The sequence below is a fragment of the Orbilia oligospora genome (genome assembly GCF_000225545.1).
Source record: "Orbilia oligospora ATCC 24927 unplaced genomic scaffold scaffold00176, whole genome shotgun sequence".
NCBI classification, from domain to species: domain Eukaryota; kingdom Fungi; phylum Ascomycota; class Orbiliomycetes; order Orbiliales; family Orbiliaceae; genus Orbilia; species Orbilia oligospora.
In genome coordinates, this window is record NW_011645733.1 from 53,653 (window position 1) to 71,628 (window position 17,976).

Here is a 17,976-nt window from a genome sequence, read left to right on the forward strand (position 1 = left end):
CTTAATTTCCGTATTTTATGCAAAAAAAAAAAAAAGGGGGTCGATTTTATATAGTCTTGGGGTGGGGTATGGTTCAGCACCTTGCGTGATATGACTTCCGGATCTATAGATTTGATAGCGGATCCTGGCCCTTAGCTAGCGATAGTGGTCTTAAGTGTCGAGCTCGCGACCTGTTGGCGAGAACTTGCCTGATTAGTGAGACATGGCGTCGAAAAGAAAGCCCAGGCCTACATATCTGGAAGCTAGTTTATCCCGCGACCGAACATGATTTCCCAACGAGTTCATAGTCACTATTTAGTGAACTAGAGCCCTTCTTTGACAAAGCACATGCAATTTTTGCTTCTGGCTTCGAATCTAATAACTCATTATGATATCACAGCCTCGGTCCTCGGTTTTTGAGCTATATTGTGGAAATAATTCCATGTATGTTTTGATCTAGCTTTGATAGCACAACTAATATACAATGACAAGGAAGCTTGCAGCGAACGTAAAATATAACCTTAAACAGTAAGTTAAACCAAATAGTGTACATGATGTAGCCTAAGTCCGCATGTTAAACTCCAGGGTAGTATTAGGTGGCTACTTATATATATATCTATGATCGGTTGGGAAAGTAAAGAAATCTTGGACTAGGAATTTTCGCTCTAGAGGCCTATAAAATTATTGAAATTTAATCAAAGAAGAGAAAGGTGCCAAGTGCCCATAATGGCACGCCTAAGAAGCTTTGATCCACCAGTAAGGGTGTCCAGAACAGCCTGTGCGTTTTCTTCATGCAAGCGAATGGCTTCTTTCTCAGAAACGATTTTGATGGCAGCAGTACCCTTGAAAGCAGCAGCTTCCGTGTATATATCATCCCAATGCTCAGCAGTAGCGTTGAGAGACATCCTAAAGCTGGAGTCAGAAAACCATTTAGCGTCGATAGTCTCTGGATTGGTTGAATCCGCCTCAGACTCGAGTTCGACCATAATAGCGGTAATGGAGGCAGACATGCGGGAAAAGGCATCGGAAGCGTTTCCAAGAAGACCGACAGCAGAATCAATATAGTCCAAAACACTGTCTGTCTGCAGCTGAAGAAGTTGGAGGTCATCGGTCACATGGATGAAAGTCTGCAGCATTGCTTGGGAGTTACTGAGGTCGATGATAGCCTGGTTCTTGCGATTGGTGGCGGCTTCCATTTCCTTCCTCCACTTCTTGCTGAGACCTAGATAGACGGCGGTACCGATCGGCCACACCCAAGAGTAACCGGCTCTGCCGACCCTGATGTTTTTGGCTGCAGCCTCATAATCTTCGTTTGCTGCGTTAATCTCACCCTTAAGTCTCGTGATTTCCGCATTCATATTTTGAACTCTCTGATAAACATTTTGGTTGGTGGTATTCAAGAGCCTATCGACTTGGTTCAGGTTGCCCATATCGGTAATGGTCTCAGCTCGGAAAGCGTTTATATTTCCCAATAGAACCAGGGATTGGTTTTGAGCAATGCCCATTTGGTCGTGAAGTCGTTCGACATAGTTGTAGACGTCAATCAAAGAATCAAGCCAAACGGGATTGCTAGAACGTTGATTACGTGGGATACCAGCCATTACGTCGAGTAGATGGGAAATTTCTCTGTATATCTTTCCGGCATTACGACCAAAGAGACTGATATTTTCCGCAAAGAAGGTCATCTGGCCAATCGTATTTGTCCAGAAGTTATTGCAATGCTTGTTGATACCCACAAAAGTTGTTTGAGTGAGGCTATAGACCCCGCTATTGCTAACAGCTTGTTCGAATTGGGCTTTATTGTAGGTGTTCTCGAATATTTCATTGGAAGAAGCTAGCTGCATCCCGTTGTAGACATATTGCTGTAAGGAATAGTATGCCGGGTTGCTGAACAAGAAAGAAGCTTCTGGATTGGCGAGATCTGGTTTTGCTGCGCCAAAGACGAGAGGAGTTTCAAGAATCCCGGCAGCAAGGGTGTTATTTTCCTGTCGGGGCCAGACAGTAAACCTGCTGTCTGGAACCGCTGCTGTATATGCGGTGGAGGCAATGGCTAGGACAGCCACAAACTTGCTGAAGATCGCCATAGTGAACAAGAAAATTTCTTTAATCTCGATTTGCTAGATCTGAGCCAGTGGGTAGCGAGTGTAATAGAAAACGACCAAAAAAGAGTGAAAAAGTTAGGTTAGGGAATGGCTAGTAAAAAGAAAGGAATGTAGAACTAAGCTCAAACTCTCAAACTCACTATCGATTAACATCGATACCGTGAATGCAATGATGGAGAAAAATAATCCAGTATTCTGGGGCGAACGAATGAAGTTTATATCCCATACGGCATGAAGCCGGCAATGAACTTCAAGATATCGCTATCCTATACTCCATATCGCCAAACGATATGGCGTTGACGGCGCAGCCTCTTGGGATAAAGTCTTGGCATGATCTTTGTTTTCTAGCTAGCCAGGTTTGTCAATTACCGGGAGAAATTACGATTCTCGTGAGATTCGGACCTGCCAAGCATTATCAATCGGGGTCTATTTGAGCAAAAGGTTTCTACAATGCCAATTTCTGAGCATTCGGTAACGTAGTTCACGATTATGGCCTAGAAAGGAATTCGCTACTCAAGGGGTAGGAGCTTATCTAGATCTGAAACGATAAGCCCCTCGTCAGAAATACAACAAACTAGGCTACATTTCAACTTCGACTCATAGATAAATACAAAATATTGCCTTCGTAAATTCGTGATCGAGGTAGATCTACACGGGTTTCTATGCTATTGTTAGTGATATAGAGAGCTAACGGGGCTCAGGATTCTTCGAGTTCCAAGGATTCCCCATGATGGTTAGCATTACTGTCGCAGCCGAGACTCATTTTATTCCTTTATGTAACGTTGTATATCTCCCCTACCCCGATAACCTACACGAAATGGAGAATGGTCGAGATCTTCGTTGCGCATGTATAGCCATTACCATGTGGTCTGTGCAACATGCCTTAAGTGGCGCGATGGGGACCCACTCAAAGCTTTGGTTAAGATGAGACAGTGAAGAATCTATCGAGAAAGCGGCATGTACCCTTGCACATCAACTGCTAACGCCATTTTTAGCTCTTTGACATCCCGAGAGCATGAAACGTGAAATTTCGAAATTGGCGCCATGGATGGAGAGTTGATCAAGGGCAAGAAAGCTAAGCATACTTGCATGAATATTGGCGTTCTAGCCATCAGAAAATTACTCTAATAGCTACCTTCCTTGTCAAATTCGTATACGTCTCGTGATATAGATGCCTAATGCGTCTTTTGTTGTGGAATGGTAGTATTCTTGTCATCCCATTGAAGACGTTGTTGGGATGTTGGGATGTCGGAAATTATACGTAGATGGTAGACAATGCTTAATCGAAATCATAACCCTGCTGAGTTTGATTTTCGGTTTCTTGAGAATTGGTAACCAAACTTCTTAGGGAAAGTATAATTGTAAGTCATGTAGTCCGTGAGCCGATACTATTGCAATTGTATCATATCGCATAATGGGCAGTAGAATATATTCGAGTGGCCTCGAAACGATAAACATAGCTTAAGTTTTGTGTTGTCATTGGTTACACCAAAAGTCTTACTGCTATATCGATATGATATATGACATATGACAGTGAGGTCGGGATTGAGACACTTGATCTTCACAAGTTGCTTGGAAAATCAAAAGGAGAAAAATAAAATAAAAAATGAAAGCGGCGATAGGTCCCCATTTTTCTTGACAGACTTGGACTTTATGCCCGAACCATTTTATCTGTTGCATCTGTCGTTCTGATCCCCGTTTTGAACTGTCGCCTGGCATGCCAAGATTATGCGATACTTGTTCTCGCCTGGATGCCCGAATCTCGAAATGATCATCCTCATCCAAACTGCAACAAAGGTTGAGGCAGCGAACTTCGAAATGATCCTTGTGAGGCATGAGAAAAGGGACGGGTTCAACTGGGTCGGTTCCACCAAACTCAATTTGGTACCTGCATCTGCCATTATTCGTAAGCATTTTTTAACTTCACATTTTGGCCAATTAGAATATGTGCGATAGGTGTAGCATTGGCAGTACCTGGAGTCGTTCGTTCAATTTTGAGATATTTAATTTACTGAAACTCTACTCAACGTCTAGCGCGATGCTCGCCGTTTTGCTTGGAATATGTCAGGGATACTATTAAAATGCGGGTCATCGAAAACGCCAGGTGCCTAGAATCCCTTGGCTCCTTGCCCCGTACGTTTTATTGTGGCGAATTCGAGTTTCCTATCGTGATAGACTTTAGCATGATTCGTCTACCAATATTTTATAGAGATGAATTTGCAAAGTCCGGCTGATCCCAAGCAAATTCAAGATTGGGGATCTTAGAAGAGAGATATTTCCCGACGCTGGGTCCGATTTATGCATTAGAAAGCCACCAAAAAGAGTGCTGGTTGTACTAATATTGACATGAAGGCTAGATTTCTGTTATTCATCTGATCACAATCTTCATTTTTCACCAATCGGTAGCATCCGAAGTATCTTCCTTCTTCCCCACAGCCCCCAGCGAACGCAACCTGGAAGCCACCTAGCAGGTTATTTCGGGCGAAGGTGCTAAGAAAGGACTCGCTAATAACAAAAGAAAAAAAAAGGAATCTACAGTCCTCTAGGAACTTTGCTACGCCTTCAATAAATTTATCTCTTGCGCTCTCTGGAAAGAGTTGCACCCTCCTGCGATACATTACCTTATCATCTGATATAAATTCGACAGGGTCTCCACACTCGATAGTTCCATCGCAATAAGTCGAGGATTGAAGCTATTGATTGTGAAAGATACTTTCTCGTTTCCTTCGTTTCCCAATTGTTTTACTTTACACCGCGCTCTTTTCCTCCAGTTGTCTTTACCAGTCATTCTTTTTACAAGTCTACAAATAAACTTACACTAATCTTAATACGGCTTTGCAAAATCTTGGTACATCCAGCTATGGTAAAGTTTTCAAAGCTTGGATATCTTGTCGCAGCCGCGGCAACAGTCTTCCCATCAGTCTTCGCTGCCCCTCTTACATCTCCCAAGGAGTTAGCCACTCTTCACAGGCGTGAGAACGACCCCGCTCTAGTCGAGAGGTATGACACCATCCTGAGCAATGTCGAACTCAATGAATACGCCAAAACCCTCTACGAGAACTTTCGTAGCAAAGATTCTAAGAGAATCTTCTTACGCAAGCCATATCTCGACCTCGCAGATGCTATCGAATTAGTCAGCCTTAGACTTGGCACAAACTCTGCGGAGATATATCTCTATGCCGATCTTTTACAATTCGAGGGGAATAAAGCTATTGAGATGCCGCAGCGTACGACGCTTTATCTCTTTGCCCGTGAGGTTTCTGCTATTGCATCGAAGCCTGGGCCTTTGGTCATTAAGTATACGCAATCGGTTGTAGTATTCTTTGCGACTCCAGGTTTGGATGAGAATTTCTCAGTAAAGTTTGTTGATGCAAAAGGAGGGACACATGAGATGAAGATCTCTATTCCGAAGAATTCGTATGGTGTTGTTGTTGAAGTTGTGGCGGGGGCTGCAGCTCCTGTTGCAGAACCTGTTAGTGCTCCTGGATTCGCTTTGAATTCCATGGATTATATGGGAGATCTGTCTCTCACGGCTGAGACCTTTATCGAAGAGTGAGTTTTCCATTTTATATATTATTTTATGATAGAAAATTTTTCTGACAGGTATAAATTTGTAGTGACCTCCCTCGTCTACTCCAGTTCCAACAGGTTCTCGCCACGGCGTGGAGAGCAACAAACCCTGCTCTTGCTATCAAGATTTATGACTTCATAGTTAAGACTGCACAGGGCTCCACCGCCGCTCTCCCAATTTACAAACAGGCCGTTACAAGTCTTTCTAAACTGAAGATGATCAGTGACCCACTTCAACAATATGTTCCAAATCTTGATATCAGCCAAATTAAAGAAGTTCTCGATGATCATCTCGCTGTTGCCCAAACATTCGAAGACAGCTTTAACAAATTTGCTAAGCAGCAAATGAGTGCAGAGAATGCTATTAGCACAGCCATGGATGCATTTACGAACTCCAAGATTGCGGTTGAGAAATATAAGTTTTTGGAGGCGCAGGCAAAGACAAGATTGGAGTTTGCAGTTCAGGCCATGAATGATGCTATCTATAACTATAAGGTAAGAAGCCCCCTAGCTCACTAAATTATCGGTAGCTAAACCTTTTCTCTATAGATGACATACAACCAGCTACCGCTTCGGCTTAAGACGTATCAATCTGGAATCGCGGAATATGCAACTGCTCAGGTAAGGATCCATTATCTTCCATGATCTTCTTGTATAATACTTAAACCTTTTGTTTTGAGACATAGACTGGAAAACTCATCCTTAATATCATGATGGCTGTTGGAACCATTGTTCTTACAATTGGTGCCGGCGCAATCGGCGGTAAGTCTAAAATTTCAAAGTTTACAGGCAAAAACATGCCTAATTGAATGATTATTATAGCTGCTGCTCTCCCTGCAAGTGCAGTTGGTGGATCCTTACCCTTTAAAGATATTTCTACCGCATTGAAAGTTGTAAGTTTAGCCATGTGCACAATCGACAAATTTGTTATACGAAAATTCTTTGCTAAGAAGATCCTCAGATAAAAAGTGCGGAAACGACAACAGACACTGTCAGGGGTGCTGTTGAATCTATAAGATACATGGTTGACAATATCGGAAGAACTTTGACTACCATGGCATACACCATGACGACTTTGAATACGTTATTAGGAACTACCGTTCCCTCTTTGAAGCCAGATGGCTTCGAGGTCAAGACCTATGACATCCCTGATCCCCGTAAGTTCCTAGTTCTTGTGCGAAAATTAAAATATGGCTATAATCTAACATTGCTCTCAAATCTCTTTAGTTGATCGAGTGGACATGATAAATTTGAGTGCTTCTGTGAGTCGAATTATCCCTTTACTTCTAACTGTTAAGTGTATCAGGCTAACACCGTTTAGTGGGATAACTGGCGTGTGCTCAACGAACTTGCTTGGTCCAAAATGCCAGAAGCTCAAAAACGAATCGACGGAGCCTCAGACTACTATGCCGCTCTTTACTCTCTCTCTAACAATGGAAAAGCCGTTGTAGCGGCGCAAGCAGCATATATCCAAGTCTTTGACGATTATATGGAAGCTTCCGTCAATCTACAAACCGCACAGTCCCAAAACAAAGTTCTTCAGGGAGCCGTTAGCCGTCTGGAAGATCCCCTTGTTTACCATACCTTCAAGCGGGCCATGTTTGACCGTCTGATCGCCGTCAGAAGCTGGGTTGCTGTCGAGTTTCACGATTACGTCTCCGCATACCAATATTATACATTATCTTCCAGCCCACCAGCCGTTGTTCCAGTCATGTCACCAGCATCCTACTACAGCTCCGCTGTCGCAGACCTTCAATCTGACGCCACAAACGCCCAATCTAGCTTCCGGAGCCAGTTCCAAACCTTCTCACTCAGTTCAAATGATATCAACAGCGTCTTTGGAAACAACTGGAGAAACGACCTGAAATCCCTCTCCGGTCTAACATTTTCCATCCCTACGAACAGTACCTACTTCTCCTCCGCAAGCCGCGTTCGAGTCCAACGTCTTCGATGCTATCTAATCGGTGCTAAAGCCGAAGAAGTGCGAACTACTATCACTATTAGTGGCTCATTCGAAGACAAAGGACTCTCATACCCATATAACCCATTGAAATTCGTATCGGATTCTACTCCTCTCAGGTTTTATTATGTCCCGTCGAGGAAAGATCCCAATGACTCCAACCCAAATCTGGTCAGGCAGGATGGGTCTTATGCAAGACAGGATGTGTTCATGACCCCCACCCCGTTTGCCGTTTGGAATATCAAACTAGATAACGCGGAGAAGGTTTTAGAAAAGGTTACTAAAATGGTTTTGCTGATTACTGCGGAAGTTTCACATCATTAGTAGCTAGAATACGGAGCGTGGGACTTCACGGGTTTCTACTGAAACCTATATCTCACAGATACCAAATCTAGGCCTCTAGGCCTGGTATTGAGAGCTCACTGTTTTACATGTTCTTTGTATACTAGTTTACTTGTTTCGTTCATTGAATTGTGATAGCCTTTTAAATAGACCTTCCCTGAGAAAGAAAATTGATTTTGATTATTCCGTATGTACAGTTACTTACCATTGATTTTGTCACAAAAACTTTGTGAATAACGTCACCAAAACGCTTTGAATTTCTCTGAAAAAAATTGGGTTTCTTCTTCTTAAGGGTCCATTTTATAAAATATAATTTTATTTTGTTTTTATAATAGATTTGTTTTAATATACATTAAATAATTCAAGCCTGCTACTCATGCGATAATTTTTTAGGTCAGAATTCTAACCTAGGAAGTCAAACGTATGTGAATTAAAAGCTAAAATAGTCACTAATTTTGCTAATAAATTTTATAATTTATTCTATTTATTAATTATTCTAATTTCGTTTTATAAAATTATTCTTTTTTCATGATTCTGGTATGAAAATTGAGGCAGTAGTGAAAAGGTAAAGTTGTGACAAAGTCAATGGTAGGTAACTGTACATGTTAAAGAGTCAATAGGTAGTAATTATGTGTTTTCAAGGGTAACGTAAAAATTATTCGCTTGATCAGCGGGGATTCTATAGAATGGGTGAGGTTTTAGTTTCATTTTCAACCGGAAACACGAAGATCATGAGATGCAATTCGGTGGGAACACGAAATCAATCTTCCTTGGTTAGATCGACAAAAACAAATCGTTTCTTTCTCGCCTTTTTTCGCGGAGTTTGGTTTTGAGTACTGGGTTGTCCGGTATCCTCGTCCTCATCTTTAATCTTTCGTTTACTGTCTTTCAATTGTTCCTGATTATCAAATACTATAGTTAGTGTATTGTAAATTCTATGCAGTGAGGACTTTGGACGATCATAATTACTCTTAGAAAGATGATTTCTTGGTCTTTCTGAGACTCATCCATGTGGTGGGCCTGATTTCCGTGGGATGCTAGGCGGGCCGGCCTTGGGGCTATCCCCTGTGCTTCGAGAAGGCCTTTAACTTTTGTTAGCTATAAATCCACGCCTGAGAAACTAAAATTGCAGCCGCTGATGGATAAATTCTCAGTATCCTACCTTGAGACATGTAATTGAAGATGAAGGTAGCGTAAGGTCGATCGACCGGATCAATCAAGTTTGCGAACCGGTATATTGCCTTGTTATCATGGTGAACCCTATTCTGGGGGTTGAATTGAGTACAATGAGACAAAGGTCTGCCTTTGATTTTTTTCTCATTGATGGGTGGGATATCTTTGGCTTCAAAGGTGCCATAAAACTCTTGCGAAGTATAAGGAGCGTGACAACGCCAGATTGTGACCTTGATAGACCCAATGTTATTGATTTGGTCATTTGTAGGCTGAATTGAATGAGCATCGATGTCGACTAAAAGGGTGAGTGTGACCTTGTCGTTAAAATTTTCTCACTTTCCTAATATCCCTTAGGTATGTACGAGTCGACTGAAGTAAGCACTTACCAACATTGATCTTTCCGAATTCAAAATAGGTCGTTGAATAACTACCATTGTCTTGTATTTTGTCTATTACATGGTCGATTGTACGCTTCAAGTCTTTTTCATCGCTTCCCCGGACTACATCCCGCCAAAACTGCCGTCCGTCGAACCAAATCTTGATTTCGTGCCACTGTGATCCAGTTTTAGAGCCTTCCAACTCTATATTGTATCTCTGACCTTCACTAGCGGCTAAAGATACCGTGCAGGTTGTATCTTGAGTTGAAGGGAGGTATTCAGGCAATGGAGAGCCCTCGACTGAAATGCTGCATTTGATTCCATTGTGGGTGGGCATTGTACAAATCCGATCCAGATTGAGGTTTTGAAAGTTAAAAGGTTGAAACAAGCCAAATCCGTTGGCTGTTCTTGTATAAATCTCTCCAAAATTAAAGTGTTGTTAAAGCCGTCCGAGAATGAAATTGAGTCCGATGAGAAGTGATGGGGGTGAGAGTCAGTTGGATGGAAGTAAGAATTTCTTAACATTAAGATTGAGAAAGGTACGGGCCTGATTAGGAGTGAGGAGAATCAATCGGTGAGGAAGGATCAGATGGGGACGGTGGTTTCTATAGTGTTGACGGCCGAAATGTTCTAGATCTCGTGAACGGGGGCACTTCCGAACGTTAAAGTTTATGCGGAAACTGAGGGATATAAGACTAGCTAGAGATATTACTTTTCGGAGGTTTGTAGGTAACCCTTTTCCCTTTACTATCGCGTATTAGCCTCATCATGTCGATCTAGCGACTTTGAGAATGGAACCTATTTTTGCAATTTGACAATTTCTCGACGGTACCGATCGGTAATGGAGCCACAATGGCCCATAAGGCTCTCGCGAAGCTGACTTGATGCACACGCCCCTCATACGAGGGTATATGTGTCTTTCATCTCTCTGAGGTGTAAGTGAATGCTAATATTTTTGGTGCGGGGAATATTAAGATGGCAGGTGAATAGTTTGTCTTATTCGGGATCGTCAACAGCTATATTTTTCGAATGATACATATTTCCTAGCCTGAGTAGGAGGCCATCGAACCCAAATTTGCGGATTATGGGAAGCGGCACTGATGGGAATACAGGAGATTTAAAAACAAGCCAGTGGCAACATGCTAAGAAAAAGAAGAAGAGAAGAGCGCTGTAAGGTTCAATGGAAGAATTAAAGTAGCTCTCTGATAGGATATTGTTACCGTTCTGGCAACGGGCCTCAAATATTTTAAAGAAATGAGAACCCACTAATTTTCAAATTTATTGGTTTGCTTTCAATCATCATCTCCGGTTAAGTCGATATATGTCGACTCATTATTTTTGGCCTTTCCGGGGGTCTGTGAGTCGTGCTCTTGCTTGACCTCGCGCTTTATATCGGCGTTTTGTTCCTATAGCAAATTTTCGTGTTAACATCAGGTCCGAATTGATACGACTAGAAAAACACAAACCCTCAAACGCATGACCTCCCGCCTGAGTTCTTCCTGGGTCAAATCTGACAGATCTTCATCAATCAACTCTGGTGATGGAGTTCTTGGGATGTACCCTTGTGCCTGCAGAAGCGCTTTTGGGTCGTTAGTACTAGTTGGTATATGTTTAGTCTGCGATCGTGATCTTGCCTTTCGATGTGTATTTAAAGATGAATGTCGCGAATGGCTTATTCTTAGGGTCGATATGTGTACAGCCGCAATAAAGATGCTTCTTGGGCGGCTCCGTAGTTCTTTCGCCGAAGTTGGTACAATGAGACACGGCTTGCCCCTTGAGGAGTTTCTCCTTAATGACTTTCGCCGCTTCTAACTTGTATTCATATTCTTGAAAACCTGATTTTATGTCAGATATTGTCACTCTCCAGATTGATAACTCTAATTTTCCGATATTCCCGATGACTTCCTCTCGAGCTTCAATTTTCTTTGAATCATTTTCCTCTAAAGGCGTTTTAGTCAGTGTCTCCTAGATTCTTGGGGTCGTTTTGACTTACCAACATTCAAATTTTGGAACAACAGTGGACATGTCACGGTACTACCATCAGCGGTTCTTTCGACCTCGATAGTGCTAATCCACATGGCATCAGAACGGGTAAGATAAAGCTGGCGTAGAGATACTCCATCGGCGCGAAAATGCACCTTGTACTGAGAAGCTTTTGTACCAGATGCGTCAATCTTCAGGCGGTAGGTTTTGCCTTCTTCAGCAACTATCCAAGCCGTGCACGTGTCATTGTCAGTGGCAATATTATGTTCTGTCGCCTTTGATCCGTCGATGTACAAATCACAGGTGAAGTCTTTATTCGTCGGCATTGTGAGATTTTAGTCGTTTGAGAACTAGGTGACCGAGGGCGGGGTAGCTGAGGTAGGAGCCGGGATTCGAAAAACAAGGGGCTCAAGGAGTAGAGTGAGCGGGTCTCAGGTTGTTGTAGATGAGGTGGGTATAGTTTTGTGACAAGTAGATGGGATCTTGCAAGCTGAAGAGATTCACGTGATTTCGAGTGGCCTCTTCTTATTAGAGTCTGTATAGAGAGGGTTGTTACAGCTAGCCTTTGGCACCTATTATCTATCCCTACCAAACCGCTACACATGTTCTCCCATATATTAGGCAGACATACCGTATTCTTTGAGCTTCCAGCTAGCTTTAGGAGTTTCTGCACTACTATAAGACATTTACAGATTCTGATTCCTTAAGCATATTAATGAATTAGACCGGTGCATGATTCTCACGTCATCATGTTACCTACTGGGTCTAACTTTCACCTGGGAACGAGGCTATTAGGTACCTATCTACCCAGAGGATAGACGCGGTCCACACCTCGCCCAGAGGATACGACAACATATAACAACACTATACGACGGTACTCTAGCACGCTGGCATTTGACTCTGAGACATATATGCAACCCACATATCCTGCCTTAGGAGAATTTACGATTAACTATAAATAAACGTAGAGAAAGCATATCTACGTAGCCACCGAGGGTAGTTAGTGATGTAACAGTACATTTTATAGAGCAAACTAGCTCAAAAGTGTCAATTAGGGCTATAGCCTGGGTATGAGACTAGATATAGCTATCTAAAGTGTGGACCGCGTCTGCAATACGAGACTAGCTACCTAGTAGGTAATCAAAAAAGACATTCTACCGTTTGCCCATATTTTTAAATCTCAGCCTGAAGTTGTGTAAATTCACTGGATTTCCAAAGGGTTATGTATCACCTCGGGCCTTCCCGCGTCAGTGGGAATAATTTAGGCTTAGTAGGGTCCAAATTCGACCCTCGTTTTCTGACAATATATATATGCATATATGCACGCTCTTTTCTTTAATACATAACAAATAAAGCTTCAAGTGTCATAAAATCTACATCGGTGGCTATTGATAGCACGAAAACACCTATCTATCTTCTTCCGCGATCATTTCCTCATATTCCGGAGGTAGCTCGTACTCAGGGAGTTTTGCGTTAATCTGAGATTCAGTAGCTTGATCCGAAGGGTTTCCTGAACCTGGAGAACCCTGGCTACATGGAACCAGCCCCCTGAAAGGATTTTTTGCTTTAATAAGTTCTATTTCATAGTATATATATTAGCATTACTCTTCATAGCCTTATTCGCTAATCAAAGGAAGAGATATATAACCAAGATATCTTACCTTTCGACCCATATTTAAACTTAAAAGTAACCCAAGGACGCCTAGTATCGATAGATATCGTTTTGACACATTGAGGCAGATCAAGTAAAGTTTCTCCAAGATCATATTCTGTCTGATATGAGCCGTTGTTCTCCGTATAGTTAGGGATAAATGGACATCCGCTAAATATATGCTCGCTCGTTTCTAGCTCTACTCGTGTTAATCGGACTTCGATGGTTCCCAGCTTTTGAGGCGTAGCCTTTTGATCTGATTTCCCATCTACATTGTTTTTATCATTAGCCTTCCACATATATGAAAATTTTCTTCGATCAAAGAGATATATTACCAATCTTCCACCCCGCGGGGCCCGCAAAAATCAACTTCGCCCTCCTAACACAATCCGACTTCTTCGGGTCTTGAAAGAACACCGAGTCCACATTGTATTCATCCAATAACGACGTTTGCTTCAATACGGTTTTACCATCAACAATAATGTGGATGTGATGGCGTTCGGCACCCATCTCACGTTTGGAGATGCCGAAATCAATGGTATATGTGCTACCTTCTTCAGCAACGATGTATGTTGTTACGGTGGATGTAAAGTAATTGATACTCTTGTTGTACTCCTGGGCTTTCGCCCCGTCGATAACGAGGGAGGTGTCAACACCTTTGTAGATAGGCATGGTGTACTAGATATATAATGCGATCTGTACGTTTTAACTAAGATTAAAACATTAGCACGGAACTAATTTTGAACTCGATGATGACAATTCCAAGGTTTTGGCCGGCCGTCTTGGAAATTAAAGTAGTTGGCAGTTCAGACACGTACCAATATAATAAGTGATGTCGAAGACGTTGGTTTAGGGATTGAATTATGAAAGAAGTTCTTCTCTACGTTAGCTGCCTGGCAGCTTTCGGTACTTATATATACCTAACAATTATAATATTAATTTAATAATGTTCCTATTCCCATTGATTATCACGTGAGCGTCCTGAAAATCCATTGTTTAACATGCTCAAATATCTCATGTCGCCAAATTTAGCACTTTTTTGTATACACGTAGTGTACAATCTAATTCCGATCAATTGAATTTGAGCCAAGATCGGTATCTATCGATATCAATCGATTCTTCCATCGCCAAAGTCGTTTCTAGAACAGCCACAACATAATCTTACCACAAAGTTCCTGAATTTGAAATCACATGAAAAACATCTTATGACTAACTATCGCTTGGCCAGTGCTTTTTGATATTATATCTTGATCTTTTGTTTGCCCAGTTCTCATATTCTCGTTCCTCGTTTGAAGTGCTCTCATATTCCAATCTTCGTTTCTTCCCCGGAGGAGTTTTCGATATTTTTGTCATTGGAAGGTCAAGTTCTTTTTCCGGTTTATTTTTTGTTTTAATCTCAGGCTAGGTTACAAAATCGTTAGCTCATAACACGTGCATGGGAGTTTCAAAAATTGTTAAAGTTATAACATCCTATGGAAAAAATGTCGAACGTACCAATTCACTTTCTAACTCCACTTTCTGATGCTTTTTTGTAGAATCTTTGGGAATAATTCCAGCAGATTCGAGAAGTGCTAATAAAAAAATGGTCAGTAATGGCAAAAGCAAAAGTAGGTTGCGACTACGAACATTTAGAAGCATGTCGAAAGACAAACGTAACCCAAGGCGTTTCGTAGGGATCAATCTTTCGTGTCCAATAACCCCACCAGGATGGATTCTGAATATGTTTGGCATTCGCAAACTCCGTGCAATGTGTAATGCTCTCTCCCTTGATCGATTTCTCGTGAATAGGATTCTTTGATGGCTCTTGTTCGTACAAAAGACAGCATGTTTGTGTGGCATCTTGATGTGCACGCCAGAGCTTGATTTCGAGGGTACCCAGCTTCTGTAGGATATCCTGACGGGTTTCTTGATCGGATTTTTTCTCGTCAACTGTATAGTTTCTGCCCGTTAGCTTATTTTAAAGAAGATGGACCGCTTCGCCTGGGGTATAAGATACCTGTTTTTAGCTTCGCGAACCGAAGCTTGACAACTTTAACAGCACCAGTGCTATCCTGAACCTGTGGGTCGTCGACGAAATAGTCCGTTTCTATAAACGTGAAGGCGTCCAACTTCTGACCGTCTGCCCAGAGTTCAAGATCGAGACGACCGACACTACCTAGCGTAGCCGAGACAATATTGAGGTGGAAGCTGAAAATTTTGTCTTCTTGGGATATGATATGTGAGGTGCTTATATATCCTGCTTGTGTGACCTGATATTCAGTAGCCTTTTGACCCTCGACGTGGAGCTCGCATGAGATGCCTTTGTGTTCTGGCATCTTAGAGACTTGCGATAGGCTGTTGTAGCTTTTCGTGAGGCGGATATTCGGGAGGTTTGGCCAGCTAGCTGTCTAAGACCTCGACTTAGTCTCGAGATGTAGTTTACTAGAGTTGAAGGGTTCTTCTAGAAGAGTGGTCAAGAAGATGACTGTGCGCCCGAGTTAAACAGTACACAGTATAAATGCATTATCAATATGTAATTTCAGCCTAGAAAAAGCACTATGGACTCCTTTACTGAGGGATCTCGGGCCTGCACCTCGAACCTCGTCGCTCAAAGACTATTCTAGGAGTCTCTAGGGCTACCAAATTCAGTGGGTATCTAATCCTAAGGCGTGGGAAATGCTTTGGGGAGTGAAGCATCCGAATTCTGGATATATGTGTTATTTAGCTACCTCTGTTAACTAATACCCCTCGCTGGGTCTATCTATTATATAGCAGCCCCCATTTAGTCTATTGTGCTAATAATAAAGAAATGATAACATAATAACTACTAGCTATCAATAATATTATATAAAGTAGTGAAGGACTTTTAGAAATAAGGTTCCAACATAATTGTTTAAGTACATAGGCATATAGGTACTTAAACATTAACAGTAGTGGCCGTTCGTGAAGTTGCCTCGCTATGCAACTCCAATAAACGACTTAGAAGCAAAAAGCCTTCCTAATCTTAGAAGGTTTCTTTTCCTCTGGCAGCTCAACAAGCCTCTCGGTTGTGAAGGATGATTTTTGGTCTAAACTATCCCACTTGGTCTTTTCCGAAGCTGGAGCCTCTTCAGCCTTTGGTTGCTTGGCCTTTTTCCAGGGCCAACGCCAGCCATTCGATTTCTTCTGCTGATCGCAATTGTTCTAATTATAATTGTGTCAGCTATTTCCGACTCGGTACAGGAAGCGTTTTATTCTGTGGCTGCATTTTTTGGAGGACTTACTTTGTTCCTAAGGCTCATAACCTCTTGTTGGAGATTGTCCATGGTCATCCCCACAAGATCATCGTCGATGCACATTTGGTCCGGTGGTAGAACTCCCATTTTCCTTAGCATCGCTAATGCCATTGCAGCCACGTTAGCTGAATATTCACATATATATAATAATACTCGAAATATTTATATCTTACCTCTAGAAGCATACTCAAAAACAAAAATAACATGATTATGCTCTTCCAACTGATTTGGCACACAGATCCTCGTTGCATCATAAAAGTCTGCAACTTCTTGGCTGACCTCCGTTCCGTGGGTAATATTCCTTTTCTTTCTTTCGCTTTCCGGGATGGACTTTAATGGGACGAACATGTCAAAGTTCTCCGGACTGCCCTCTGGGTCTGCGTTAATGACTTTGAGATGTCCGTGCTGTCGTCGGATTATAATGCAGATTCTTCCGACGTTTTTGAGACGGTGGGGTCGGTCTTCTGGGTCGTTTGGGTCGCCGACTATAAATATCAAACAAGTTGAAGTTAGAATTTGGTTTTACCAAATGTAGAGCAGATAATATTTATGTAAAAATGAAAAACATACTTTCATCTAAATTCCTAAACTCCAGATGACGATACTCCCACATCTTTTTCCCATAAGACAAAGTAAGCCCATACTTCGACCCCGCCAATTCAACCTCGTCATCCCCGCACGTAAGGCCATTTATGATCTGACCATCGACTTTGATCCAAATGCAATGAGACAGACCCCCCGTATTTCCAAACTGGATGTGGAACGTATACGGTTTCCTGTCCTCTGCAACAATGAAGGATCTATAGATATGGCCTTCGACAAATGGGGAGAAGTTCTCGGCTCGCTTGCCGTCTATGTGGATGTTGCAGGTGACATTTTTTAAGGTTGGCATTTTGAAGGTCGTCTGCCGCGGACTTGACCTTGATAAGGATCTAGTGATGTTGGTTGATAGATGGTTGGGTAGTTGGTAGGGCTGATGGAAGTCTAAGAGTAGAAGGCGGGTGGTAGGAGATATGTATGTGAATAAAACCTATGCTCCAGATATAGCTCAATTGTCTTAAACTTCTTGTCTTTGTAGAATATCGGATGGATTATGAGCGACAACTTGCGCAAAATACCACAGTCGAATCTGTGTTGTAGCCGGTCTATATTTTTCTCAAGGAGATCTATTTGCGCACTCGATTGCTTGCTTGCAGTCGTTTTCCTAGCATAACCTACTATGCATATGTGCATATGTATAAATGAAGTTTACGCTTCTACATGTCAAGTTTTTTTCTAGTTCAGCTTGCAGTTCTAGCTTTGTGTGTTATAAGCTGTATAAAGGAATTCGAAGTCGATACCCTGCTTTTTGAACACCAGGTATAATTATCACGACTGTCGTAGAGAATTTATCTAAAAAAGTCAGAATTTATAAGTAAAATCTATCTTTTATTCTTCAGAGAGTAAAACGCTAGATGGACATCAAAAGTTAAACTCCAATAAAAGGCTGCATCCCGATCTACATAGCACTATCTACAGCCTCAAGAGTTAGATTCACGCTCTCCAGCTCTAAATCCATAATATAAACTAACTAGATATCGATATG

At 42.0% G+C, this 17,976-nt stretch overlaps 8 protein-coding genes across 8 annotated transcripts; 2 read left to right on the plus strand and 6 right to left on the minus strand.

Annotated features, from left to right (window-relative positions):
- Positions 1–674: 674 nt before the first annotated feature.
- On the minus strand, positions 675–2,063 carry AOL_s00176g15 (uncharacterized protein; the record flags this gene model as incomplete). Its single annotated transcript, XM_011128151.1, has 1 exon — positions 675–2,063. The coding sequence occupies one exon, from the start codon at positions 2,061–2,063 to the stop codon at positions 675–677; it is 1,389 nt and encodes a 462-aa protein (XP_011126453.1).
- Positions 2,064–3,848: 1,785 nt separating this feature from the next.
- Positions 3,849–4,346, plus strand: AOL_s00176g16 (uncharacterized protein; the record flags this gene model as incomplete). The annotated part of the gene is made up of 3 exons (XM_011128152.1): positions 3,849–3,987; positions 4,116–4,214; positions 4,291–4,346. 3 exons carry the CDS (start codon positions 3,849–3,851, stop codon positions 4,344–4,346), a joined length of 294 nt encoding a protein of 97 aa, XP_011126454.1.
- A 595-nt stretch (positions 4,347–4,941) lies between these two features.
- On the plus strand, positions 4,942–7,935 carry AOL_s00176g17 (uncharacterized protein; the record flags this gene model as incomplete). The annotated part of the gene is made up of 8 exons (XM_011128153.1): positions 4,942–5,633; positions 5,699–6,146; positions 6,201–6,272; positions 6,338–6,413; positions 6,474–6,544; positions 6,613–6,808; positions 6,879–6,913; positions 6,973–7,935. The coding sequence occupies 8 exons, from the start codon at positions 4,942–4,944 to the stop codon at positions 7,933–7,935; spliced, it is 2,553 nt and encodes an 850-aa protein (XP_011126455.1).
- A 778-nt stretch (positions 7,936–8,713) lies between these two features.
- Positions 8,714–9,840, minus strand: AOL_s00176g18 (uncharacterized protein; the record flags this gene model as incomplete). The annotated part of the gene is made up of 4 exons (XM_011128154.1): positions 8,714–8,851; positions 8,923–9,035; positions 9,116–9,421; positions 9,513–9,840. The coding sequence occupies 4 exons, from the start codon at positions 9,838–9,840 to the stop codon at positions 8,714–8,716; spliced, it is 885 nt and encodes a 294-aa protein (XP_011126456.1).
- Positions 9,841–10,795: 955 nt separating this feature from the next.
- On the minus strand, positions 10,796–11,812 carry AOL_s00176g19 (uncharacterized protein; the record flags this gene model as incomplete). Its single annotated transcript, XM_011128155.1, has 4 exons — positions 10,796–10,909; positions 10,970–11,082; positions 11,201–11,443; positions 11,497–11,812. The coding sequence occupies 4 exons, from the start codon at positions 11,810–11,812 to the stop codon at positions 10,796–10,798; spliced, it is 786 nt and encodes a 261-aa protein (XP_011126457.1).
- Positions 11,813–12,892: 1,080 nt separating this feature from the next.
- Positions 12,893–13,809, minus strand: AOL_s00176g20 (uncharacterized protein; the record flags this gene model as incomplete). Its single annotated transcript, XM_011128156.1, has 3 exons — positions 12,893–13,062; positions 13,148–13,405; positions 13,473–13,809. The coding sequence occupies 3 exons, from the start codon at positions 13,807–13,809 to the stop codon at positions 12,893–12,895; spliced, it is 765 nt and encodes a 254-aa protein (XP_011126458.1).
- Positions 13,810–14,346: 537 nt separating this feature from the next.
- On the minus strand, positions 14,347–15,452 carry AOL_s00176g21 (uncharacterized protein; the record flags this gene model as incomplete). The annotated part of the gene is made up of 4 exons (XM_011128157.1): positions 14,347–14,538; positions 14,632–14,708; positions 14,764–15,066; positions 15,134–15,452. 4 exons carry the CDS (start codon positions 15,450–15,452, stop codon positions 14,347–14,349), a joined length of 891 nt encoding a protein of 296 aa, XP_011126459.1.
- Positions 15,453–16,095: 643 nt separating this feature from the next.
- AOL_s00176g22 (uncharacterized protein) lies at positions 16,096–17,283 on the minus strand (the record flags this gene model as incomplete). Its single annotated transcript, XM_011128158.1, has 4 exons — positions 16,096–16,299; positions 16,380–16,492; positions 16,565–16,876; positions 16,962–17,283. The coding sequence occupies 4 exons, from the start codon at positions 17,281–17,283 to the stop codon at positions 16,096–16,098; spliced, it is 951 nt and encodes a 316-aa protein (XP_011126460.1).
- Positions 17,284–17,976: the final 693 nt, after the last annotated feature.